A 24233-nucleotide genomic window follows, 5' to 3' on the forward strand; every position below is an offset into this window, starting at 1 on the left:
ACATGTTTCAAGCAGGCTGCAACGGTTAGGTATGGTGTTTCTATGGCTGAGGTGGAGGCAATTCTTCAATGATGATCCTTGACATTGCATTCCATCCAGAGTTAGCATTGTATTGATCGCGAGGATCTTTAACGCATTTTCCAACATGAATGCCTACTGCTATCGTCCCAGCAGGAAGCCTCTCGCAGTGACCTTCAATCTGAGTCACTCTGTGGGAATCGTCTTTTCCTGACCCTCCGTATATTATTCCTTCGATGGTTGCAGGATTTCCACATTCGTTTCCATTGAAAGTGAAGTACCAGCGGTTGCAGCAAGCACCAGAACTGCAATACGTTCGGAGTGTCCCCTGATAGAGAACACGAATTGCTGTGGTATGAGACTTTTTCACAAAGTTACACGCCTACATGATAATCTGCATGATAATACACAAAACATACAGTATTGCATGTACCTTAAGAAGGCCCACATCCAAACCTGAACTTGTATGCCACACGCAATGCTTCCAGTTGAGTTCACCAACAGGCCCAGGTGGACCCACTTCTCCTTTAGCACCGCTATCTCCTTTAATTCCTTTCTGACCCGTATTTCCATGAATACCGTCACGTCCATTGTTTCCAGCTAAACCGATGTCTCCTTTAGCGCCTCTATCTCCTTTTATTCCTCTCTCGCCCTTCACTCCATCCACGCCATCACGTCCATCTCTTCCAGGCAAACCGTGCTGTCCTGGTATGCCTGCAGCCAGTGATGGACACTGGGCAGAAACAAAAACCTCACGTGAACCACCTCCGAAATTACACGCAGTCTACCTTGCATTTATCTTTATCAGAATTCGCTGCACTGGTAAGAGTGAGAGATAAACACGCAAGAACAGAAAACACGATGTGAAAGTTGACGCACATCATCGGCATTGATCTGCACTAAGGTCGAGGCTCGTTTGAGCTGATAACCAAGCTGCCACTGTTTATATATTGCTCAAGCGATCGCTATAAACCACGACCTTCCTGACAATACTTTGATAGAAAACGGAAATCACGGATCCAAAATAATTGCCTAAAAGCCGGATTTTCTTTCATATCTACTCAACCGCTCAAACGGTTCTGGTAGGACTCTCACTGGATTAGTATAACGCGGAAAGCAGGCGGCTCATGCACGCAACGACTCAGTTTGCCTGCACTGATGACGAAAACTCCCGCCTTTTCCTAAAGGTACAAAGAACGACATTCCATTGTTCATTGCAACGGAAGCAGACTGCAGGAGACGGATCGCGTCCACTCGAAATTCTGTGTATTTCCCCGGAGGCAAACGCACGTGCACAAGCTAATTGCTACGTAGTCAACACAGAAGCAAACACGCAGTTCTGCGATAGACGACCGGCCGATCGCTATTGAGGGTGAGATAGTTCTTCAATGATAATTCTTGACATGGCATTCCCTCCGGAAAGGCATCATGTTGACTATTTGCAATCCTGACCTTTCCACGATCGAGTTCACACGAAATGCTTTTCAATTCTTTTGGTCGTTCGGATCACCTACACTAAATGCATTCACTGGCAAGAGGCCGCTGAGAGACCTCTTGGCCTCTACCACCCGTGCACTTTCTTCCCTCTCCCGCTGATTCAAATGATCATGCTCCGCTGAGCCGTCATCTGAACCAGCAGAAAGCGCGTCTTCATTAAAGCTGGAGAACAGTAGATCGCTACTACTAATCCGACTAGCAGAGCAGCGCGAAAGTTTTCGCGATGAACGGGGAAGACAACAAGCTCCGATACCCATTCTGGTCGCCGAATACAATCCTTTCAGCCAATTGCAAAGATTGACCGGCCTCACTGAGACAGAAAAAATTGACGACGAAGATCTCGAAGACATCAGTGAGGAGTACCGCTTGTGCAAAGTAGGCAAGGGTGCTGACGTTTGACCACCTGGCAGGTCGGAAGACGAAGGCAGAATATCGTCAAGAAAACTGTCGCCTAGTAAGCTATTAGTAAGAGACGTGTCATAATTCACCCTTGGAGTGCCTAAACTCAATGGCAGTGAATTCATCGGCGATCCAGTACAATGACTGTCCACTGATTTGTAAGGGTTGGTGCTGTCAGACGTCCAGCCGCAAACTCCTTGAGAGCTGTACAGCGTTAGGACGTCTATGTCATCGGATGAGACGATCAGATCAGCCCGATTTCTTACTGCATGCACGTACACGCGAAACCGCCTGTTCTCTTCAGCCGCTTCCGACGGCAGCAGCTCCTCGCTCTCCTCCGCCAGTGAAAAGAACTTATCCGCCTTTTCCAGCGTAGCCAAGCCCTCATCCCGACGTCCTTCCTTAAGGAGCTCTCGTCCTTCATAAACCAAATGCTTAGCAACAGTAACCGTTGCAAAAATCTGCAAAGGAATCGTCTCGCAAGACGGCTCGTCCTCCAAAAGATAGATGACTTCTTCAAGTTCGTTTCGAGCTGTCGCGCTAAGACGGCCAACACGGACAGAAGCGCCTAGCCGGCTTATGCCCACCAGGTACCAAAACGTTGCAAAGGACAGATGATCACATTGCAATGCCGAGGCCATTTTCAACGCTGACACATGATGGCTTAGTGCGTCGTCATACCTTTCCTGACAGAAGAAGCAATGACCTAGACGCGAAAGCAACGAGCAAGTGTCAGGATAGCTTCCACCGCACTTCCTTCCAAAGCGAACGTTGCAAAAGGCAAGAGCTTCAGAGAGACGAGCGACAGCCAGCTCGTATTCTCCAATGCTGACGTATGCATCCGCAAGAACGCGGAAGACGTCAACGTACTCCCGAGTCTCTTTCAGTGGAGTAGAATCGCCGCCCAATTCCAGTAAATTCAACAAACGTTTGATGGCAGCCTGGGACTCATTCTTCTCGACTTGCAGTCTTGCTTTCATTATTTCACTTTGAAAGTACCATCGTCTGTTACTGCCGCGAAGCGCTTGTTCTCCGCCTGGCCAAGCCGGTGTACTTGTATCTGCACCTTCCAAGTCATTCCCGTCCAGACAGGATTCGGCGAAGCGAAAGGAAAGCTTTCCTTTGTCAAGTTCGTTGCGTCGTTTAGCAGCTGCGAATATGCAGCTGCTGAAAAAAGCTCTTCGTTCCGTCGGCGTGAAACATACTCGCAGCATTGACTTGTGATCGAGTGCAAGACGAATATACAGCTTGTACACTTCGTCGTGCGCACTAGCTAATTCAACGAGGCTAAGCACGCGTCTAATGTCCTTAATCATGCCGTGAAGAGTCTTGAGGGCCTTGCAAGGATCATGATCGTATTCCTTTTCGAGAATAGGAAACAGTTTTTTCAGCCAACGTTTGCAATACCTTTCCGTAGCGTCTGACAGGAATTTCTCGTTCGGCAGTTTTTTCTCACGCAAGAATTCTCGGAAAATTCTTAGAAGATAGAAGTGATCTCGTCTGTCAGCGTCTTGCACGATCAAGGAATAATTGTCCAAATAATCTATGACTTCTGTTGTCATCTTTCATGCCAACGACGTACGCGCCGTCTGCTTTGCTAAACGACCCGTCAAACAGGGCCAAAGATGGAAGATAGGCCAGTTTGTCATCGGAAAGACTCTTAAAAAGCTTTTCAAAATGACAAATGGCTGCGTCGCAGCACGACTTCTCAAAGCAATCAAACGGACGTTCGAGCAGAGTATCGAAGCGCTCCTTCGTTGACTGACCGGCACCGAGAGGTATTTGTAATAAAAATCCGGGTAGACCTTGGCAAACGTCCTGCGCCAGCATTTCAGCTTCTGAATCACTAAACCGGTCACAAAAAAAGAACTTGAGCACCTTACATGCCGGCTCTACGGTTAATGGCTTTACGTCGACTTCCTGAACCCGTCCACGTCCCTTTAGACGTCGACCTAAGCGGTAGCACGACGTCACGATGAGAGTTAACTCTCGTTTACCAGCCTTCGTGATGGATGTCAGCAATTCAATAAACGGTTGCCCATTATTTGATTTGAGAGCCATGTCAGCATTGTCAATGACAATGCAGAGATTATTTATTTTCTGCACTCTCATCAGCAGTGACTTCTCTGGCGTTCTAGCATTCACAGAATGAAGATGGCCATATCTTAAATCAAGAGAATCTTGCAAGTGTTGGATGATCTCTTCCTTATTAGAACTGTGGCTAATGTCTACGTAGATGACTTCCCAAGGTGGATTGCGTTTCAAAACGTGATGAGCGGCAGTGATGGCAATGGCACTTTTTCCGGCTGCTGGGGGACCAGAAATGCAGCACAGATGAAAGTCGGAGGACACGCTAGCGAGGACCGAGTCCAATTCAACGTCACGACCCACTAAGCACGCAGGTTCACCAGGAAGTGATCCAACCGACGCACTGGCAAAAGGGCCGGTAGACTTCTTCAGAGAAGGAATAAATCCTACAACAAACAACGTGTCAAAAAATGCAAAAAAAGTCGATAAAGTTTACGTGATAGTTCGGCCATCACCATGTCCAAGGATTGCTGGCGGCTAAGACAGGAGCCTATTGTCAGCGACTTAAAATTCGCCAGAAGGGGGCAGGATTTTTTCATTTCCTTGGCACTAATTTCTCCTTCGACGTACGTAGGAAGAAGTAGAAAATTCTCATCTTCGGACGCTTTGAGAATGAGCGCCGATCCGACGGTGTTCTTGCGATCGCCGGCACGGATGGAACCTCGCGAAACGACGATGATGCCGTGCGTGCTTGCCTTGATTGCGGTGCTCGTCGCTTCGGTGACGCTTTCGCCCCAGAGGATCGACTTTTCCGACGAGAATACGCGAACGTCTGCCTTCTCCAAAGCGGCGCACAGCTCGTCGGCTAACTCCTTCGTATCTTCCGCGGAGCAGACGATAACGAAGGTATCTGCGATGTTAAAAGAAGGTTAGATGCGCAGGAAAACGAGACAGCGTCTATTCCGTCGGCCGCGTGCATGCGATGGGAGTGCGATAGCGCCAGGGGCCACCGTGTTTACTACTGTCTACGCCGAAGGAATGTTCAGCCTAGGTCTACTGCGTGAACAGTTTGCCTTTCGTGACGCTCATCGCTGGCTTGCGTTGCAGCTCTGTTGTGAACGTGCTCCTCGATCGACGAAGTTCACCGGTGTCCCGGCTTTGGTAAGAGGGCGGACCGTGTCGTCTCCCACGGTCGATCTCCCAGGGTCTAACTACAGTAGATAGTCATTGATTAGATTCATGCTTCCTAAATTTTCTACAGATTGCTCACGAAAGCGTTGTACCATCTAGTCAATATGAAATTGGTTGCTGTATGTATCTATTTCTACAATTGGAGCCTGCTGTCATTTAGCAAATCAACTGGTAGGCAAAACAAAGTGCAACACAGAAATCACATCAAAGCGGATCAGGCGTCTCTAATGACTGTCTATCAGTATGTCTGAGGTGGAGGCAGCTCTTCAATGACAATTCTTGACATTGCATTCCATCCACTGTAAGCATCATGTTGACCGAAGGAGCGTCGTACGCATTTGCCGACAAGAAAACGTACAGTGATTGCTCCGGCTTGAAGGCTTTTACAGTGACCTTCAATCTGAGTTACTCTGTGCGGATTGTCTTTTGCTGGTGATCCGTAAATTATGCCTTCAATGGTTGCAGGATTTCCACATTCGTTTCCATTGAAAGTGAAGTACCAGCGGTTGCAGCAATCACCAGAGCTGCAACGTGTTCTAAGAGTTCCCTGATATAGAACACGAATTGCTGTAGCATGAGACTGTTTCACAAAGCTACACCCCTACATGATAATCCATCTATCCAATGCCATAATAGTATATAATATACTCATACCTTAATAAGACCTACATCCAAATCTGACTCAGCAAACCAAACGCAGTGCTTCCAGTTATTAAGCTTGCCAGGTCCCGGCAATCCCACGTCTCCCTTTGCACCGCTATCTCCCTTCTCGCCTTTTTCGCCTGGCTTTCCATTGGTTCCGTCAATACCATCACGCCCATCCCTTCCAGGTAATCCGTGATGACCCGGTATGCCCGGTATTCCCGCACCACTACTGCACTGACACTGCTGACACTGAGACTCCTAGTAGGACAAGACGAGTATAGAAAAAGGTCAGTTCTTCATACTTGACAATGCACCTTTTCATCGTCTGACTTCACCATAGCACTGATGAGGGTTGAAAGAAGGAGAACAGATAGAGAAATAATGAGACTGCCACGTGAAATCATGCTCCAGCCTCTTCACCAATGCCTGAGGCTGCTACTGCGGTTAGGTCTGAACTCAGGCCTTTTATATACCCGCCTAAGACACGGTTTTCCTGCATCTTTGCGGTTTTCCCTCATTCCAACTTGATGCATTTACCGTACGGTATAACTGTTATATTGTCCAAGAGAAATAAACCTATTTGAGTTTACTTTAATTAATCAAGAGGTATACTTTTATTTATGGTAGACAGGTAATCATGTACGGCACCCGGTAGATTGGCCAATATGCTTCGAGGGTTGTTCCGTCGTAAAATAAATTAATATCACTATCACTATCACTATCACTGGTGAGAAGGCGGACCGCACTAACTACAGTAAATTTTCGACAGGTTGTTCACGAAAGCGTTGTGCCATCTACCCACTGCAAAGGTCAACATGAAATCGGTTGCTGTGTATTCCTAAAATTGGAGCCTTCACTCTGCTGTCATTTAGCAAGGCAAAACAAAGTACAACACAGTAATCACATCAAAGCAGATCAGGCATCTCTAATGACTCTCTATGTCTGAGGTGGAGGCAGCTCTTCAATGACAATTCTTGACATAGCATTCCATCCGCTGTAAGCATCATGTTGACCGACCGAGTTTGCCGACAAGAAACGTACAGTGATTGCTTCGGCTTGAAGGCTCTCACAGCGACCTTCAATCTGAGTTACTCTGTACGGATTGAGCCGTCTAGACATCTAATGCCATAATAGATTCATACACTTGCTCATGATAGCCTTAGACTAAATCACATTCAAGGCTTGATCTTTTATGGTTTTGTGCGTGATGGTGTGTGCCCGCTTCTGTTTAGCCAGCATCTGCGTCTGTCTTTTTAGTTACTAGCTAATAAAGGTTGGCAACGGCACGCATGGACTCTGTGCGTGTGCATCTGTTGTTTGGCGCAGCGCTTGGTCTTCCTGCAGAGCGAAATAAGTCTGAGCGGTTCAAAATTCAGGAAAAAAGGTCTGGTGCAGGTAGGTGAAAGAAAAAGAAAGAAAACATGTTTCAAGCAGGCTGCAACGGTTAGGTATGGTGTTTCTATGACTGAGGTGGAGGCAATTCTTCAATGATGATCCTTGACATTGCATTCCATCCAGAGTTAGCATTGTATTGATCGCGAGGATCTTTAACGCATTTTCCAACATGAATGCCTACTGCTATCGTCCCAGCAGGAAGCCTCTCGCAGTGACCTTCAATCTGAGTCACTCTGTGGGAATCGTCTTTTGCTGACCCTCCGTATATTATTCCTTCAATGGTTGCAGGATTTCCACATTCGTTTCCATTGAAAGTGAAGTACCAGCGGTTGCAGCAACCACCAGAAGTGCAATACGTTCGGAGTGTCCCCTGATAGAGAACACGAATTGCTGTGGTATGAGACTTTTTCACAAAGTTACACGCCTACATGATAATCTGCATGATAATACACAAAACATACAGTATTGCATGTACCTTAAGAAGGCCCACATCCAAACCTGAACTTGTATGCCACACGCAATGCTTCCAGTTGAGTTCACCAACAGGCCCAGGTGGTCCAACTTCTCCTTTAGCACCGCTATCTCCTTTAATTCCTTTCTGACCCGTTTTTCCATGAATACCGTCATGTCCATTGTTTCCAGCTAAACCGATGTCTCCTTTAGCGCCTCTATCTCCTTTTATTCCTCTCTCGCCCTTCACTCCATCCACGCCATCACGTCCATCTCTTCCAGGCAAACCGTGCTGTCCTGGTATGCCTGGTATTCCTGCACCCAACAGCGAAGACTAGATGCAGAAAAGATCACGTAACCTGCCTTAGAGGTTATAAGTAAGACTTTCTACCTTGCTATTATCAGAGTCTTGTGCTCTGGTGAGAGATAGAAGCACAAAAACATAAAACGCAATCAAAAGGTAGGTGCTGAACTTTGTCGTCATTGATCACAAAAAAAACGATGCTGTTTGAGTCCAATTTTTACTGTTTATATAGTGTTTGACTAATCGCTCTAAATAACGGGTCTTCCTGGCTCAATCAAAAAACGCGGAGTTACTCTACCTGCCGTCAGACTGCAAATACTAGAGTATAGTGGTACAGTCAGATGTCCGCGTCTACTAAATTATTTTAGCATTTTGAGACGTTTCCTGTGATCAAGAATGCCAAAACACGAAGTCCCCGCATCTTTTGCCACGTGGAAAGCCTCCAGGAGCGGGAACTGGCCCACGCAGTGTCGTGCTTTGCCGAAGCGATGACGAAAATGCCGTAGAAAATAGTAGCGCCAGCGGCCACCGTGTTCAGCCTAGATCTACTGCGTGAACAGCTTGCCTTTCGTGACGCTCATTGCTGGCTCGCGTTGCAGCTCTGTTGTGAACGTGCTCCTCGATCGACGAAGTCACCGGTATCCCGGCTTTGGACCGCGTCGTCTACAGTAGATAATCATTGATTAGATTTCCTGCATGATAAATTTTCGACAGGTTGTTCACGAAAGCTACAACTATCTACCAAAATGAAATTGGTTGCTGCATATATTCCTAAAATTGGAGCCTGCTGTCATTTAGCAAATCAACTGGTAGGCAAAACAAAGTACAACACAGAAATCACATCAAAGCAGAGCAGGCGTCTCTAATGATTCTCTATGTCTGAGGTGGAGGCAGCTCTTCAATGACAATTCTTGACATTGCATTCCATCCACTGTAAGCATCATGATGATCCCGAGGAGATCGAATGCATTTGCCGACATAAAAGCCTACTGATATCGTCTCAGCAGGAAGCTTCTCGCAGTGACCTTCGATCTGAGTCACTCTGTTGGGATCGTCTTTTGCTGGCCCTCCGTATATTATTCCTTCAATGGTTGCAGGATTTCCACATTCGTTTCCATTGAAAGTGAAGTACCAGCGGTTGCAGCAAGAACCAGAACTGCAATACGTCCGAAGTGTTCCCTGATAGAGAACACGAATTGCCGTGGCATGAGACTTTTTCACAAAGTTACACGCCTACATGATAATCTGCATGATAATACACAAAACATACAGTATTGCATGTACCTTAACAAGGCCCACATCCAAACCTGAACTTGCATACCACACGCAATGCTTCCAGTTGAGTTCACCAACAGGCCCAGGTAGACCCACTTCTCCTTTAGCACCGCTATCTCCTTTAATTCCTTTCTGACCTGTTTTTCCATGAATACCGTCACGTCCATTGTTTCCAGTTAAACCGGTGTCTCCTTTAGCGCCTTGATCTCCTTTTATTCCTCTCTCGCCCTTGACTCCATTCACGCCATCACGTCCATCTCTTCCAGGCAAGCCGTGCCGTCCTGGTATGCCTGGTATTCCTGGGCCCAACAGTGAAGACTAGACGCAGAAAAGATCACGTAACCTGTCTTAGAGGTTATAAGTAAGACTTTCTACCTTGCTATTATCAGAGTCTTGTGCTCTGGTGAGAGATAGAAGCACAAAAACATAAAACGCAACCAAAAGGTAGATGCTGAACTTTGTCGTCATTGATCACAAAAAACCGATGCTGTTTGAGTCCAATTTTTACTGTTTATATAGTGTTTTGACTAATCGTAACAGTACGGGCTTCCTGACTCAATCCAAAACGCGGAGTTGCTCATACCACAAAGCACGTCACTGCCGGAGATAATGAATGAGATTGAAGGACCGCTAGGATCCAAGACCGTCAGACCATAAATACTCTACCTCAGTCGTGTGGTCAGGTGTCCACGTCTAAACGAGCATTGTCTCATTTTGAGGCGTTTCATGTAAAATACAGTTCCCGCATCTTTTGTCACGTGGAAAGCCTCCAGGAGCAGCAAATGGCCCACGCAGTGTCGTCCTTAGCCGAAGCGATGACGAAAACACCGTTTTTTCCGCAAGAAGAGGACGGAGCTCAACCATTGTAATAAGAACAATGTGTTCTTTACTACAGCAGAGGCGGCCCGACAAAACAAACAGCGTCCACTCCGGGGGAAAGCAGATAGACGTACATCAGCGGTCACGTGCACTTATCGAATATTGATTATCACCCAAGGACAATGTTATCGATAGCACGTAATAGCAAAAGGAGGATTTCCCAGAGACAAACAATATACACACAAGCGTTCCAGTTTAACAGTTCTTCTATCCTATGACTGAGGAGGGGGCAACTCTTCAATTACAATTCTTGAAATTGCATTCCATCCAGAGTTAGCATCGAAATGACTGTGAGGAAGTCGAATACATCTTCCAACATGGAAACCCACTTTGATCATTCCAGAAGGAAGGTTCTCGCAGTGGCCTTCAATTTGAGTTACTCTCTCTGGATCGTCATTTGCTGGTGCTCCGTATATTATTCCTTCTACAGTTGCAGGCTTTCCGCATTCGTTTCCGTTAAAAGTAAAATACCAGCGGCTGCAACAAATACCAGAACCGCAAGCTGTACGAAGCGTTCCCTGATAGAGGACACGCATTGCCGTATAATGAGATTTTTTCATAAAGGTACACTCCTAGATGATAATGCTTATGATAATGTACGATAATAAAAATTTTAGTTATACCTTGATAAGACCCACATCAAACATTGCGTTGCTATGCCACACGCAATGCTTCCAGTTGAGATTACCTGCAGGTCCAGGTGGTCCTACCTCTCCCTTAGAACCACGATCTCCTTTCTGGCCCGTTTGTCCGTCACGTCCATCTCTTCCAGGCAGACCATGCTGTCCTGGCATGCCTGGTAATCCTGCAGCCAGTGACGGACACTGAGCAGAAACGAAAACCTCACGTGATCCACCTCAGAAATGTACACGCAGTCTACCTTGCATTTATCTTTATCAGAATTCACTGCACTCGTAAGAGTGAGAGATAAACACGCAAGAACAGAAAACACGATGGGAAAGTTGACGCACAAATTTGTCATCATCATTGATCTGCACTAAGGTCGAGACTTGTTCTGAGTCGATAACCAAGGTGCCACTGGCTTATATATTGCTCAAGCAATCGCTATAAACCCCGACTTTCCTGACATTATTTTGATAGAAAACGGAAATCACGGATCCAAAATAATCGCCTAAAAGCCGGATTTTCTTCCTTATCTACTCAACCGCTCAAACAGTTCTGGTAGGACTCTCACTGGATTGGTATGACGCGGAAAGCTGGCGGCTCATGCACGCAATGACGTAAACTCCCGCTTTTTCCAAAAGAACGACATTCCATTGCTTATTGCAACAGAAGCAGACTGTAAGAGACGGATCGCCCGACATTCTGATTTCCCCGGAGGCGAACGCACGTGCACAAGCTTGGAACTAATTGCTACGTATTCACACACAGAAGCAAACACGCAGTTCTGACCGGCCGATCGCTATTGAGGGTGAGATAGTTCTTCAATGATAATTCTTGACATGGCATTCCCTCCGGAAAGGCATCATGTTGACTATTTGCAATCCTGACCTTTCCACAATCGAGTTCACACGAAATGCTTTTCAATTCTTTTGGTCGTTCGGATCACCTACACTAAATGCATTCACCGGCAAGAGGCCGCTGAGAGACCTCTTGGCCTCTACCACCCGTGCACTTTCTTCCCTCTCCCGCTGATTCAAATGATCATGCTCCGCTGAGCCGTCATCTGAACCAGCAGAAAGCGCGTCTTCATTAAAGCTGGAGAACAGTAGATCGCTACTACTAATCCGACTAGCAGAGCAGCGCGAAAGTTTTCGCGATGAACGGGGAAGACAACAAGCTCCGATACCCATTCTGGTCGCCGAATACAATCCTTTCAGCCAATTGCAAAGATTGACCGGCCTCACTGAGACAGAAAAAATTGACGACGAAGATCTCGAAGACATCAGTGAGGAGTACCGCTTGTGCAAAGTAGGCAAGGGTGCTGACGTTTGACCACCTGGCAGGTCGGAAGACGAAGGCAGAATATCGTCAAGAAAACTGTCGCCTAGTAAGCTATTAGTAAGAGACGTGTCATAATTCACCCTTGGAGTGCCTAAACTCAATGGCAGTGAATTCATCGGCGATCCAGTACAATGACTGTCCACTGATTTGTAAGGGTTGGTGCTGTCAGACGTCCAGCCGCAAACTCCTTGAGAGCTGTACAGCGTTAGGACGTCTATGTCATCGGATGAGACGATCAGATCAGCCCGATTTCTTACTGCATGCACGTACACGCGAAACCGCCTGTTCTCTTCAGCCGCTTCCGACGGCAGCAGCTCCTCGCTCTCCTCCGCCAGTGAAAAGAACTTATCCGCCTTTTCCAGCGTAGCCAAGCCCTCATTCCGACGTCCTTCCTTAAGGAGCTCTCGTCCTTCATAAACCAAATGCTTAGCAACAGTAACCGTTGCAAAAATCTGCAAAGGAATCGTCTCGCAAGACGGCTCGTCCTCCAAAAGATAGACGACTTCTTCAAGTTCGTTTCGAGCTGTCGCGCTAAGACGGCCAACACGGGCAGAAGCGCCTAACCGGCTTATGCCCACCAGGTACCAAAACGTTGCAAAGGACAGATGATCACATTGCAATGCCGAGGCCATTTTCAACGCTGACACATGATGGTTTAGTGCGTCGTCATACCTTTCCTGACAGAAGAAGCAATGACCTAGACGCGAAAGCAACGAGCAAGTGTCAGGATAGCTTCCACCGCACTTCCTTCCAAAGCGAACGTTGCAAAAGGCAAGAGCTTCAGAGAGACGAGCGACAGCCAGCTCGTATTCTCCAATGCTGACGTATGCATCCGCAAGAACGCGGAAGACGTCAACGTACTCCCGAGTCTCTTTCAGTGGAGTAGAATCGCCGCCCAATTCCAGTAAATTCAACAAACGTTTGATGGCAGCCTGGGACTCATTCTTCTCGACTTGCAGTCTTGCTTTCATTATTTCACTTTGAAAGTACCATCGTCTGTTACTGCCGCGAAGCGCTTGTTCTCCGCCTGGCCAAGCCGGTGTACTTGTATCTGCACCTTCCAAGTCATTCCCGTCCAGACAGGATTCGGCGAAGCGAAGGGAAAGCTTTCCTTTGTCAAGTTCATTGCGTCGTTTAGCAGCTGCGAATATGCAGCTGCTGAAAAAAGCTCTTCGTTCCGTCGGCGTGAAACATACTCGCAGCATTGACTTGTGATCGAGTGCAAGACGAATGTACAGCTTGTACACTTCGTCGTGCGCACTAGCTAATTCAACGAGGCTAAGCACACGTCTAATGTCCTTAATCATGCCGTGAAGAGTCTTGAGGGCCTTGCAAGGATCATGATCGTATTCCTTTTCGAGAATAGGAAACAGTTTTTTCAGCCAACGTTTGCAATACCTTTCCGTAGCGTCTGACAGGAATTTCTCGTTCGGCAGTTTTTTCTCACGCAAGAATTCTCGGAAAATTCTTAGAAGATAGAAGTGATCTCGTCTGTCAGCGTCTTGCACGATCAAGGAATAATTGTCCAAATAATCTATGACTTCTGTTCCGAACTTTTGCTTGTCATCTTTCATGCCAACGACGTACGCGCCGTCTGCTTTGCTAAACGACCCGTCAAACAGGGCCAAAGATGGAAGATAGGCCAGTTTGTCATCGGAAAGACTCTTAAAAAGCTTTTCAAAATGACAAATGGCTGCGTCGCAGCACGACTTCTCAAAGCAATCAAACGGACGTTCGAGCAGAGTATCGAAGCGCTCCTTCGTTGACTGACCGGCACCGAGAGGTATTTGTAATAAAAATCCGGGTAGACCTTGGCAAACGTCCTGCGCCAGCATTTCAGCTTCTGAATCACTAAACCGGTCACAAAAAAAGAACTTGAGCACCTTACATGCCGGCTCTACGGTTAATGGCTTTACGTCGACTTCCTGAACCCGTCCACGTCCCTTTAGACGTCGACCTAAGCGGTAGCACGACGTCACGATGAGAGTTAACTCTCGTTTACCAGCCTTCGTGATGGATGTCAGCAATTCAATAAACGGTCGCCCATTATTTGATTTGAGAGCCATGTCAGCATTGTCAATGACAATGCAGAGATTATTTATTTTCTGCACTCTCATCAGCAGTGACTTCTCTGGCGTTCTAGCATTCACAGAATGAAGATGGCCATATCTTAAATCAAGAGAATCTTGCAAGTGTTGGATGATCTCTTCCTTATTAGAACTGTGGCTAATGTCTACGTAGATGACTTCCCAAGGTGGACTGCGTTTCAAAACGTGATGGGCGGCAGTGATAGCAATGGCGCTTTTTCCAGCTGCTGGGGGACCAGAAATGCAGCACAGATGAAATTCGGAGGACACGCTAGCGAGGACCGAGCGCAATTCAACGTCACGACCCACTAAGCACGCGGGTTCACCAGGAAGTGATCCAACCGACGCACTGGTAAAAGGGCCGGTAGACTTCTTCAGAGAAGGAATAAATCCTACAACAAACAACGTGTCAAAAAATGCAAAAAAAAGTCGATAAAGTTTACGTGATAGTTCGGCCATCACCATGTCTAAGGATTGCTGGCGGCTAAGACAGGAGCCTATTGTCAGCGACTTAAAATTGGCCAGAAGGGGGCTGGATTTTTTCATTTCCACGGCACTGATTTCTCCTTCGACGTACGTAGGAAGAAGTAGAAAATTCTCATCTTCGGACGCTTTGATAATGAGCGCCGATCCGACCGTGTTCTTGCGATCGCCGGCACGGGTGGAACCTCGCGAAACGAAGATGATGCCGTGCGTGCTTGCCTTGATTGCGTTGCTCGTCGCTTCGGTGACGCTTTCGCCCCAGAGGATCGACTTTTCCGACGAGAATACGCGAACGTCTGCCTTCTCCAAAGCGGCGCACAGCTCGTCGGCTAACTCCTTCGTATCTTCCGCGGAGCAGACGATAACGAAGGTATCTGCGATGTTAAAAGAAGGTTAGATGCGCAGGAAAACGAGACAGCGTCTATTCCGTCGGCCGCGTGCATGCGATGGGAGTGCGATAGCGCCAGGGGCCACCGTGTTTACTACTGTCTACGCCGAAGACCGGAATGTTCAGCCTAGGTCTACTGCGTGAACAGTTTGCCTTTCGTGACGCTCATCGCTGGCTTGCGTTGCAGCTCTGTTGTGAACGTGCTCCTCGATCGACGAAGTTCACCGGTGTCCCGGCTTTGGTGAGAGGGCGGACCGCGTCGTCTCCCACGGTCGATATCCCAGGGTCTAACTACAGTAGATAATCATTGATTAGATTCATGCTTCCTAAATTTTCTACAGATTGTTCACGAAAGCGTTGTACCATCTAGCCACTTCAAGTCAATATGAAATTGGTTGCTGTTGTATGTATCTATTCCTACAATTGGAGCCTGCTGTCATTTAGCAAATCAACTGGTAGGCAAAACAAAGTGCAACACAGAAATCACATCAAAGCGGATCAGGCGTCTCTAATGACTGTCTATCAGTATGTCTGAGGTGGAGGCAGCTCTTCAATGACAATTCTTGACATTGCATTCCATCCACTGTAAGCATCATGTTGAACGACGGAGTGTCGTACGCATTTGCCGACAAGAAAACGTACAGTGATTGCTCCGGCTTGAAGGCTTTCACAGTGACCTTCAATCTGAGTTACTCTGTGCGGATTGTCTTTTGCTGGTGATCCGTAAATTATGCCTTCAATGGTTGCAGGATTTCCACATTCGTTTCCATTGAAAGTGAAGTACCAGCGGTTGCAGCAATCACCAGAGCTGCAACGTGTTCTAAGAGTTCCCTGATATAGAACACGAATTGCTGTAGCAGGAGACTGTTTCACAAAGCTACACCCCTACATGATAATCCATCTATCCAATGCCATAATAGTATATAATATACTCATACCTTAATAAGACCTACGTCCAAATCTGACTCAGCAAACCAAACGCAGTGCTTCCAGTTATTAAGTTTGCCAGGTCCCGGTAATCCCACGTCTCCCTTTGCACCGCCATCTCCCTTCTCGCCTTTTTCGCCCGGCTTTCCATTGGTTCCGTCAATACCATCACGCCCATCCCTTCCAGGTAATCCGTGATGACCCGGTATGCCCGGTATTCCCGCACCACTACTGCACTGACACTGCTGACACTGAGACTCCTAGTAGGACAAGACGAGTAAAGAAAAAGGTCAGTTCTTCATACTTGACAATGCACCTTTTCATCGTCTGACTTCACCATAGCACTGATGAGGGTTGAAAGAAGGAGAACAGATAGAGAAATAATGAGACTGCCACGTGAAATCATGCTCCAGCCTCTTCACCAATGCCTGCTACTGCGGCTAGGTCTGAACTCAGGGCTTTTATATACCCCCCCCTTCCGGATATCAATGTGCGCCTAAGACACGGCTTTCCTGCATCTTTGCGGTTTTCCTTCATTCCAACTTGATGCATTTACCGTACGGTATAACTGTTATATTGTCCAAGAGAAATAAACCTATTTGAGTTTACTTTAATTAATCAAGAGGTATACTTTTGACATTACTTATTTTATTTATGGTAGACAGGTAATCATGTACGGAACCCGGTAGATCGGCCAATACGCGTCGAGGGTTGTTCCGTCGTAAAATAAATTAATATCACTATCACTATCACTATCACTGGTGAGAAGGCGGACCGCACTAACTACAGTAAATTTTCGACAGGTTGTTCACGAAAGCGTTGTGCCATCTACCCACTGCAAAGGTCAACATGAAATCGGTTGCTGTGTATTCCTAAAATTGGAGCCTTCACTCTGCTGTCATTTAGCAAATCAACTGGTAGGCAAAACAAAGTACAACACAGAAATCACATCAAAGCAGATCAGGCATCTCTAATGACTCTCTATGTCTGAGGTGGAGGCAGCTCTTCAATGACAATTCTTGACATAGCATTCCATCCGCTGTAAGCATCATGTTGACCGACCGAGTTTGCCGACAAGAAACGTACAGTGATTGCTTCGGCTTGAAGGCCCTCACAGCGACCTTCAATCTGAGTTACTCTGTGCGGATTGAGCCGTCTAGACATCTAATGCCATAATAGAATATAATGTATTCATACACTTGCTCATGATAGCCTTAGACTAAATCACATTCAAGGCTTGATCTTTTATGGTTTGTGCATGATGGTTTGTGCCCGCTTCTGTTTAGCCAGCATCTGCGTCTGTCTTTTTAGTTATTAGCTAATAAAGGTTGGCAACTGTACGCATGGACTCTGTGCGTGTGCATCTGTTGTTCGACGCAGCGCTTGGTCTTCCTGCAGCGCGAAATAAGTCTGAGCGGTTCAAAATTCAGGAAAAAAGGTCTGGTGCAGGTAGGTGAAAGAAAAAGAAAGAAAACATGTTTCAAGCAGGCTGCAACGGTTAGGTATGGTGTTTCTATGACTGAGGTGGAGGCAATTCTTCAATGATGATTCTTGACATTGCATTCCATCCAGAGTTAGCATCGTGTTGATCGCGAGGATCTCGAACGCATTTTCCAACATGAATGCCTACTGCTATCGTCCCAGCAGGAAGCCTCTCGCAGTGACCTTCAATCTGAGTCACTCTGTTGGGATTGTCTTTTGCTGGCACTCCGTATTTTATTCCTTCGATGGTTGCAGGATTTCCACATTCGTTTCCATTGAAAGTGAAGTACCAGCGGTTGCAGCATTGACCAGAACTGCAATACGTCCGAAGTGTCCCCTGATAGAGAACACGAATTGCCGTAGCATGAGACTTTTTCACAAAGTTACACGCCTACATGATAATCTGCATGAGAACACACAAAACATACAGTATTGCATGTACCTTAAGAAGACCCGCATTCAAGCCTGAATTTGAATACCACACGCAATGCTTCCAGTTGAGTTCACCAACAGGCTCAGGTAGACCCACTTCTCCTTTAGCACCGCTATCTCCTTTAATTCCTTTCTGACCCGTTTTTCCATGAATACCGTCATGTCCATTGTTTCCAGCTAAACCGATGTCTCCTTTAGCGCCTCCATCTCCTTTTATTCCTCTCTCGCCCTTGACTCCATCCACGCCATCACGTCCATCTCTTCCAGGCAAACCGTGCTGTCCTGGTATGCCTGGTATTCCTGCACCCAACAGCGAAGACTAGATGCAGAAAAGATCACGTAACCTGTCTTAGAGGTTATAAGTAAGACTTTCTACCTTGCTATTATCAGAGTCTTGTGCTCTGGTGAGAGATAGAAGCACAAAAACATAAAACGCAATCAAAAGATAGATGCTGAACTTTGTCGTCATTGATCACAAAAAAGCGATGCTGTTTGAGTCCAATTTTTACTGTTTATATAGTGTTTGACTAATCGCTCTAAATAACGGGTCTTTCTGGCTCAATCAAAAAACGCGGAGTTACTCTACCTGACCAAAGCAATTGCCTTGACGTCACTGCCGGAGATAATGGCATACACACAGATGAGATCGAAGGACCGCTAGGATCATCCAACGCCGTCAGACTGCAAATACTAGAGTATAGTGGTACAATCAGATGTCCGCGTCTACTAAATTATTTTAGCATTGCCTCATTTTGAGACGTTTCCTCAAGAATGCCAAAACACGAAGTCCCCGCATCTTTTGCCACGTGGAAAGCCTCCAGGAGCGGGAACTGGCCCACGCAGTGTCGTGCTTTGCCGAAGCGATGACGAAAATGCCGTAGAAAATAGTAGCGCCAGCGGCCACCGTGTTTACTACTGTCTATGCGATGTTCAGCCTAGATCTACTGCGTGAACAGCTTGCCTTTCGTGACGCTCATTGCTGGCTCGCGTTTGCAGCTCTGTTGTGAACGTGCTCCTCGATCGACGAAGTCACCGGTATCCCGGCTTTGGGCGGACCGCGTCGTCTACAGTAGATAATCATTGATTAGATTTCCTGCATGATAAATTTTCGACAGGTTGTTCACGAAATCTACAACTATCTACCCACTGCAAAGGTCAACATGAAATTGGTTGCTGTATATATTCCTAAAATTGGAGCCTGCTGTCATTTAGCAAATCAACTGGTAGGCAAAACAAAGTACAACACAGAAATCACATCAAAGCAGAGCAGGCGTCTCTAATGATTCTCTATGTCTGAGGTGGAGGCAGCTCTTCAATGACAATTCTTGACATTGCATTCCATCCACTGTAAGCATCATGATGATCCCGAGGAGATCGAATGCATTTGCCGACATAAAAGCCTACTGATATCGTCCCAGCAGGAAGCTTCTCGCAGTGACCTTCGATCTGAGTCACTCTGTGAGGATCATCGCTTGCTGGCCCTCCGTATTTTATTCCTTCAATGGTTGCAGGACTTCCACATTCGTTTCCATTGAAAGTGAAGTACCAGCGGTTGCAGCAAGAACCAGATTTGCATAACGTTCGAAGTGTTCCCTGATATAGAACACGGATTGCCGTAGCAGGAGACTTTTTTACGAAGCGACACTCCTACATGATACATAATCCATCTATCCAATGCCATAATATAATATAATAGATTCATACCTTGATAAGACCGACATCCGAACTTGACTCACCGAACCAGACGCAGTGCTTCCAGTTAAGCTCGTTGCCAGGTCCAGGTAATCCCACTTCTCCCTTTGCACCGCTATCTCCCTTCTCGCCTTTTTCGCCCGGCTTTCCATTGATCCCGTCAATACCATCACGCCCATCCCTTCCAGGTAATCCGTGCTGACCCGGTATGCCCGGTATTCCCGTACCACTACTGCTGCACTGACACTGCTGACACTGAGACTCCTTATAGGACAAGACGAGTAAAGGAAAAGGTCAGTTCTTCATACTTGATAGCGCACCTTTTCATCGTCTGACTTCACCATAGCACTGATGAGGGCTGAAAGAAGGAGAACAGATAAAGCAATCATGAGACTGCCACGTGAAATCATGCTTCAGCCTCTTCACCAATGCCTGAGGCTGTTACTGCGGCTAGGTCTGAACTCAGGCCTTTTATATACCTTCCCCACACCTACTGAAAACATTGCTTTCCGGCTTAGATGAATATCAATGTGCGCCTAAGACACGGTTTTCCTGCATCTTTCCGGTTTTCCTTCATTCCAACTTGATGCATTTACCGGTTTTGCCGCGTCAACAATAGCTTCCATTCGCCAAAACATAGATGGTCAAAAGGTCGGTATATAATTAATTGAAATCAGTTAATTGAATAAACAATCGCCAAGCTGCTGCAGAAAGAAGTTGAAAGGCAGTCACGTCTGGTATCTACGATTAGCATAAAAAATCAATAGTAGTAGTAGTAGTGAAGAAGACGACGACGACAAAGATCTCGGATTCATCAGTGACGATTCATGTGACTGGGAGCGCCCAAACAGGGAAGTAGACGTCCGAGGTTCACAGGCATCAAATTCTTCTCGAGAATCCAAACTAGGCAGGGCGTTGCGTTGACGGGGTACATCGGTTGATGCAATCCAGCGTGATCCAGAGCATAGAAGGCGGAAGCTAGATAAATGAAACTAACTTTCATGCTATAAAAGGTAATAAAACTGCTACTGAGGAAAAGATATGTTTGATGGGTCAACCTGAGCCTGGGATGTGTTTGCATTTATGACAAGTCCGCAGTCATCCTGATGAGAACTCTCTTCCAGTCCTTCGTCTGAACCGGCAGAAAGGAAATCTGGGGTAAAGCTAGAAACCGAAGTGAAACTGCCCTCGGTCGAACAGCGGAAAAACCTTCGAGACCGATTGGTAGGACAGCAGGAGAGATTTAAACTCGTCTTTGATCCTCGCGACAGGCTACGAAACAGAACCGGCGTCACGGAAAAAGACGAAGAGGATGAAGACCTTGATCTCATCAGCGACGATTCGTACGATTGAGAACGCTGAAATGCGCCGGCAACAGGTACGGGAGTGGACGTTTGATGTTGAGTAGAATCAAATCGATTGGTGGACAAAGGCCAATCTCGAGAATCCAAACTAGGTAGGGAGTCGATAGGAGAATCGACGTAGGCAGGTCGATGCAATGCTTCAGCGTGACCCAAAGTATTGAAGGCTAAGTCACGGAGTCCCGGTGAGCAATACAGCGTTAGGCGTTCGATCTCCGCGGCGAGGCTATCTGCCGTCATCGAAGAAGGCGCCGCCGCCGCCGCCGCCGCTGCACCCGGATGGCGTCGTAGATCAGACAGTAAGAAAAGAAAGCAAGCATTCTCTTTGGCCATATCACCAGGCAATTTTTCTACGCCTTCTTCCGGCAAGCTTTTGAAGTACTTTTCCGCCTCTTCGAGCAAAGCCAAACCCTCGGTTGAACGTCCTTCTTCAAGCAGGTCTCGGCCGTCAAACGTCAACAGCTTAGCAATGCTCTGCTTTGCAAGAATCCACAAGGGAATTGTCGTAAACGACGTCTCGCCCTCCAAAAGAATGATCGCATTCTCGAGTTCCTTTTGTGCTAGAGAATTCTGCTCAGAAGACGATCCCAGTCGACAGATGCCCACTTGATACCATTTGGCGGCTACCGTCAAATGATCGCATTGCAGATCCATAGACATTTTCAACGCCAGCCGATGACACTTTAACGCCTTGTCGTACATCGTCTGGCAGAAATAGCAGTGACCCAGACGCGAAAGAAGCGCGCACGTGTTCGGATGATACTTGTTGCACTCTTTCCCAAAAAATTTGCAGCACCAGGCAAGAGCATCGGATAGATACGCACAGGCAGTTTTATAATCTTCCACGTCGCTGTAAGCGTCGGCAAGAACACGACAAACGTCCACGTATTCGTGGGTGTCCTGTATCTTGTTTGTGCCCGATTCTTTTAAAATGGATTTCAACCTTTGAATGGCAGCTCGCGACTCTTCCGGCTGATGAGATTCTACGTCAATTCTCCCACGCATTATGTCCCTTCGAATTTGCCATTGACTGCTGCTTTGTTCTATCACACGTTTTGCTTCCGGCGATGACAGATTCATTTCTGCCCCGATTAAATCATTGCCGTCCAACAAGGCTTCAGCTAAACGAATCCGAAGCTTTCCCTCAATTATATCCCGTTCGTTTGTTTCTCGCTTCGACGTTGCTTCAATACACACCGTGTAAAAGTCTTTTAGTTCATAAGGCGTCATGCAGAACCGTAGCATTGACTTGCGACTGAGAGCGACATCGAGACACAGACGGTAGATTTCGTCCTTCGCGGCAAAGGTCTTAACCCATTTCATCGCTTGCTTCACTTCTTTTATCATCTCGCAAAGATCACGAAGTGCCTTACAGGGATTTCGATCATAGTCGTTCTTCAAGATGCGGAGCACCTTTCCAAGCCAAAGTCTGCAATATCTCTCTTTGGCGTCCAACACGAAACTCAAATTTAGCGGTATCTTCTCGCGAAGAAACTCTCGAAATATCCTCAAAAGGCTATAGACTTCCTCATTTTCACTAACCTGTTCTATCAATGAAAACCAGTCTAGGTAATTGATGACGTCAGTGCCAAACGCTCGCGTATCAGTCCCGAGTACAGTCGCGCCATCGGCTTTGCTAAAAGGCCCACTAAACAGAGCCAAGGCGAACAGGTGTGACTGCTGATCTCGCGCGAGACTCATCACAGGCTTGTCAAAATGACGATGCATTATGTCGTAAGGTAACTTCTTAAAGAAGTCGAAAGGTTTCAGTAGCAAAGCGTCTACGTGGTCGGCCACAGATAAGCCGAGGCCGCGCCTAACGTGTGATAGAAACCCTGGCAGCCCTTGGCACACATCTCGAGCCAACACGTCCGCGTCTGAATCACTGAATTCGGGACTACAGTACCTTAGCATCTCGCGCGCGGGTTCTACGGCCAATTGACTCAGTTCAATGTTTCGCACTTTTCTGTCGCTCCCAAACTGTCGTCCCAGACGGTAGCAGGACGTCACTATAACAGTCAAATCTTCTTGAGCGGAATCCATGATGGACACGAGCAGTTCATGGAATTGGGCTTGGTGATTTGAATCAAGAGCTAGGTCGGCGTTGTCAATGATAATGCATAGATTGCTCAGTGCATGCACTTTCATCAACAACGACGTGGTGTTAGATTTTCCGGACGATTGAAGGTTGCCGTAACTCAGATCAAATGCGTTCAGCAATGCTCTGACAATCTCTTCCGGTGTAACAATCTGCCGAACGTCAATGTAGACGATATTCCATGGCGTCTTGATCCGGTCATTCTGAAATAATCCACTTCGAGCGCGATGAGCTGCGATGATGGCGAGGGCACTTTTGCCCACCGCTGGAGGACCCGAAATGCAGCAGAGATGAAAATTAATAGATATGCTATCGAGAACCAAACCCAATTCGAGGTCACGACCGAAGAAGCAAGCAGGCTCGCCAGGAAGAGAGCCGGCCGGTGCACTCGAAGGCATTTCACTCTTGTAGCCAGAATATTTATCAATCAATATCAGTTCTAAACAGAATCCGTGAATAGATGCCTATTAGAGTTCATTCTACATTTCTTTACTGGATAGTCGGGGAGTTAGTTCGGTCATCACCAAGCGGACCCCGTGCTCGAGTCCGACGTCCTCGTCGACTTCCAACGGCTGATGATCGGCCAAAAGTGGATGCGCGTCTCTCATTTCCTCGACACTAATTCTTCCCTTGACGCAGACGGGAAGAAGAGAAAAAGGCGAGGAATTGGAATCGAGAGGGCGACGAGACGTTTTCATGATGAGCGCCGACGCTACCGTGTTCTCCAGATACGTCACGTTCGCCTGGTTAGCCTTTAGAAAACCTCGCGATATAATGAAGATGCCGTGAGTGCACGCCTTGATCGCGTCCGCCGTCGCTTTCGTGATGCTGTCGCCCCAGAGAATCGATTTTCCCGACGAAAAGACGCGAACGTTTTCGTTCTCTAGAGCGACGCACAGCTTGTGCGCGAACTCTTTCGTATCTTCCGCGCAGCAGACGACGACGTAGGGATCTGTAGGGTCAGGAAGAAAAGAAAGGGGTCAGGACACTGCGGAGGGTGAGGTGGGACCGGTTCTCGCCGGTCACGGAAAAGCAGTACGAATGCGTAAATCGTGGTCCTTGTTCGCAAAATTGTTTCACATCGATGCGCACCTTTTGAGACGCTCATCTACAGCTTTTAGCAGCAGCGCAGTTTGCGATGGCCGTTTGCGACGATTTATACGGGACACGGGAGCGCGTAAATAAATGTGGGCGCGGTCAGAGATACTATGCTACCACGGATAATAATTTTATTATC

At 47.1% G+C, this 24233-nt stretch overlaps 7 protein-coding genes across 11 annotated transcripts; all 7 read right to left on the reverse strand.

The window, feature by feature from the left end:
* Nucleotides 1–40: 40 nt before the first annotated feature.
* LOC136200007 (collagen triple helix repeat-containing protein 1-like) lies at nucleotides 41–1494 on the reverse strand. The gene is made up of 3 exons (XM_065990333.1): nucleotides 807–1494; nucleotides 452–751; nucleotides 41–400 (listed from the first exon to the last, which is right to left on the reverse strand). Exons 1-3 carry the CDS (start codon nucleotides 906–908, stop codon nucleotides 41–43), a joined length of 762 nt encoding a protein of 253 aa, XP_065846405.1. The 5' UTR covers nucleotides 909–1494.
* Nucleotides 1495–7144: 5650 nt separating this feature from the next.
* LOC136200013 (collagen alpha-1(XIX) chain-like) lies at nucleotides 7145–10064 on the reverse strand. The gene is made up of 6 exons (XM_065990340.1): nucleotides 9578–10064; nucleotides 9212–9520; nucleotides 8918–9160; nucleotides 8015–8095; nucleotides 7649–7957; nucleotides 7145–7597 (listed from the first exon to the last, which is right to left on the reverse strand). Exons 1-6 carry the CDS (start codon nucleotides 9668–9670, stop codon nucleotides 7238–7240), a joined length of 1395 nt encoding a protein of 464 aa, XP_065846412.1. The 5' UTR covers nucleotides 9671–10064; the 3' UTR covers nucleotides 7145–7237.
* A 157-nt stretch (nucleotides 10065–10221) lies between these two features.
* LOC136184010 (uncharacterized) lies at nucleotides 10222–15225 on the reverse strand. Of its 3 annotated transcripts, XR_010669289.1 has the most exons (5): nucleotides 15158–15225; nucleotides 14577–14990; nucleotides 10962–14525; nucleotides 10705–10905; nucleotides 10222–10653 (listed from the first exon to the last, which is right to left on the reverse strand). XR_010669289.1 is itself a non-coding variant. In XM_065970829.1 (3 exons), the coding sequence occupies exons 1-3, from the start codon at nucleotides 15171–15173 to the stop codon at nucleotides 11626–11628; spliced, it is 3330 nt and encodes a 1109-aa protein (XP_065826901.1). In that variant the 5' UTR covers nucleotides 15174–15225; the 3' UTR covers nucleotides 10656–11625. The 3 variants fall into 3 exon arrangements, 1 of the variants encoding a protein (XP_065826901.1); XR_010669288.1 differs by having other exon boundaries at nucleotides 10705–14525; XM_065970829.1 differs by lacking the exon at nucleotides 10222–10653 and having other exon boundaries at nucleotides 10656–14525.
* Nucleotides 15226–15403: 178 nt separating this feature from the next.
* LOC136184014 (uncharacterized) lies at nucleotides 15404–16361 on the reverse strand. The gene is made up of 3 exons (XM_065970834.1): nucleotides 16248–16361; nucleotides 15943–16191; nucleotides 15404–15889 (listed from the first exon to the last, which is right to left on the reverse strand). The coding sequence occupies exons 1-3, from the start codon at nucleotides 16335–16337 to the stop codon at nucleotides 15527–15529; spliced, it is 702 nt and encodes a 233-aa protein (XP_065826906.1). The 5' UTR covers nucleotides 16338–16361; the 3' UTR covers nucleotides 15404–15526.
* A 985-nt stretch (nucleotides 16362–17346) lies between these two features.
* LOC136184011 (collagen triple helix repeat-containing protein 1-like) lies at nucleotides 17347–18849 on the reverse strand. Its single transcript, XM_065970830.1, has 5 exons — nucleotides 18592–18849; nucleotides 18432–18535; nucleotides 18222–18381; nucleotides 17856–18164; nucleotides 17347–17804 (listed from the first exon to the last, which is right to left on the reverse strand). The coding sequence occupies exons 3-5, from the start codon at nucleotides 18312–18314 to the stop codon at nucleotides 17445–17447; spliced, it is 762 nt and encodes a 253-aa protein (XP_065826902.1). The 5' UTR covers nucleotides 18315–18381; nucleotides 18432–18535; nucleotides 18592–18849; the 3' UTR covers nucleotides 17347–17444.
* Nucleotides 18850–19006: 157 nt separating this feature from the next.
* On the reverse strand, nucleotides 19007–20103 carry LOC136184013 (collagen triple helix repeat-containing protein 1-like). Its single transcript, XM_065970833.1, has 3 exons — nucleotides 19858–20103; nucleotides 19550–19801; nucleotides 19007–19492 (listed from the first exon to the last, which is right to left on the reverse strand). The coding sequence occupies exons 1-3, from the start codon at nucleotides 19945–19947 to the stop codon at nucleotides 19133–19135; spliced, it is 702 nt and encodes a 233-aa protein (XP_065826905.1). The 5' UTR covers nucleotides 19948–20103; the 3' UTR covers nucleotides 19007–19132.
* A 183-nt stretch (nucleotides 20104–20286) lies between these two features.
* LOC136184009 (uncharacterized) lies at nucleotides 20287–24160 on the reverse strand. Of its 3 annotated transcripts, XM_065970826.1 has the most exons (4): nucleotides 24089–24160; nucleotides 23490–23948; nucleotides 20596–23435; nucleotides 20287–20541 (listed from the first exon to the last, which is right to left on the reverse strand). In XM_065970826.1, exons 1-4 carry the CDS (start codon nucleotides 24102–24104, stop codon nucleotides 20530–20532), a joined length of 3327 nt encoding a protein of 1108 aa, XP_065826898.1. In that variant the 5' UTR covers nucleotides 24105–24160; the 3' UTR covers nucleotides 20287–20529. The 3 variants fall into 3 exon arrangements, with proteins under 3 accessions (XP_065826898.1, XP_065826897.1, XP_065826899.1); XM_065970825.1 differs by having other exon boundaries at nucleotides 20287–23435; XM_065970827.1 differs by having other exon boundaries at nucleotides 20287–23435; nucleotides 24036–24094.
* Between the last annotated feature and the right edge of the window lie 73 nt (nucleotides 24161–24233).

The sequence above is a fragment of the Oscarella lobularis genome, chromosome 2 (genome assembly GCF_947507565.1).
Source record: "Oscarella lobularis chromosome 2, ooOscLobu1.1, whole genome shotgun sequence".
NCBI classification, from domain to species: Eukaryota; Metazoa; Porifera; class Homoscleromorpha; order Homosclerophorida; family Oscarellidae; genus Oscarella; species Oscarella lobularis.

Excerpts from the sequence above, each read along its gene's own strand:
- LOC136200007 (XM_065990333.1), bottom strand. The coding sequence starts at position 908 with ATGCCGATGATGTGCGTCAACTTTCACATCGTGTTTTCTGTTCTTGCG. Across the intron at positions 752-806 it reads CTGATAAAGATAAATGCAAG|TGTCCATCACTGGCTGCAGG; the intron begins GTAGACTGCGTG and ends GTTTCTGCCCAG. Across the intron at positions 401-451 it reads TGGATGTGGGCCTTCTTAAG|GCGTGTAACTTTGTGAAAAA; the intron begins GTACATGCAATA and ends ATTATCATGTAG.
- LOC136200013 (XM_065990340.1), bottom strand. The coding sequence starts at position 9,670 with ATGACGACAAAGTTCAGCATCTACCTTTTGGTTGCGTTTTATGTTTTT. Across the intron at positions 9,161-9,211 it reads TGGATGTGGGCCTTGTTAAG|GCGTGTAACTTTGTGAAAAA; the intron begins GTACATGCAATA and ends ATTATCATGTAG. Across the intron at positions 7,958-8,014 it reads AAGACTCTGATAATAGCAAG|TCTTCGCTGTTGGGTGCAGG; the intron begins GTAGAAAGTCTT and ends TTCTGCATCTAG.
- LOC136184010 (XM_065970829.1), bottom strand. Across the intron at positions 14,526-14,576 it reads GGTGATGGCCGAACTATCAC|GATTTATTCCTTCTCTGAAG; the intron begins GTAAACTTTATC and ends TGTTTGTTGTAG.
- LOC136184014 (XM_065970834.1), bottom strand. The coding sequence starts at position 16,337 with ATGATTTCACGTGGCAGTCTCATTATTTCTCTATCTGTTCTCCTTCTT. Across the intron at positions 16,192-16,247 it reads TGAAGTCAGACGATGAAAAG|GAGTCTCAGTGTCAGCAGTG; the intron begins GTGCATTGTCAA and ends TTGTCCTACTAG. Across the intron at positions 15,890-15,942 it reads TGGACGTAGGTCTTATTAAG|GGGTGTAGCTTTGTGAAACA; the intron begins GTATGAGTATAT and ends ATTATCATGTAG.
- LOC136184011 (XM_065970830.1), bottom strand. The coding sequence starts at position 18,314 with ATGACGACAAAGTTCAGCATCTATCTTTTGATTGCGTTTTATGTTTTT. Across the intron at positions 18,165-18,221 it reads AAGACTCTGATAATAGCAAG|TCTTCGCTGTTGGGTGCAGG; the intron begins GTAGAAAGTCTT and ends TTCTGCATCTAG. Across the intron at positions 17,805-17,855 it reads TGAATGCGGGTCTTCTTAAG|GCGTGTAACTTTGTGAAAAA; the intron begins GTACATGCAATA and ends ATTATCATGTAG.
- LOC136184013 (XM_065970833.1), bottom strand. The coding sequence starts at position 19,947 with ATGATTTCACGTGGCAGTCTCATGATTGCTTTATCTGTTCTCCTTCTT. Across the intron at positions 19,802-19,857 it reads TGAAGTCAGACGATGAAAAG|GAGTCTCAGTGTCAGCAGTG; the intron begins GTGCGCTATCAA and ends TTGTCCTATAAG. Across the intron at positions 19,493-19,549 it reads CGGATGTCGGTCTTATCAAG|GAGTGTCGCTTCGTAAAAAA; the intron begins GTATGAATCTAT and ends TGTATCATGTAG.
- LOC136184009 (XM_065970825.1), bottom strand. Across the intron at positions 23,436-23,489 it reads ACTAACTCCCCGACTATCCA|AACTGATATTGATTGATAAA; the intron begins GTAAAGAAATGT and ends GATTCTGTTTAG.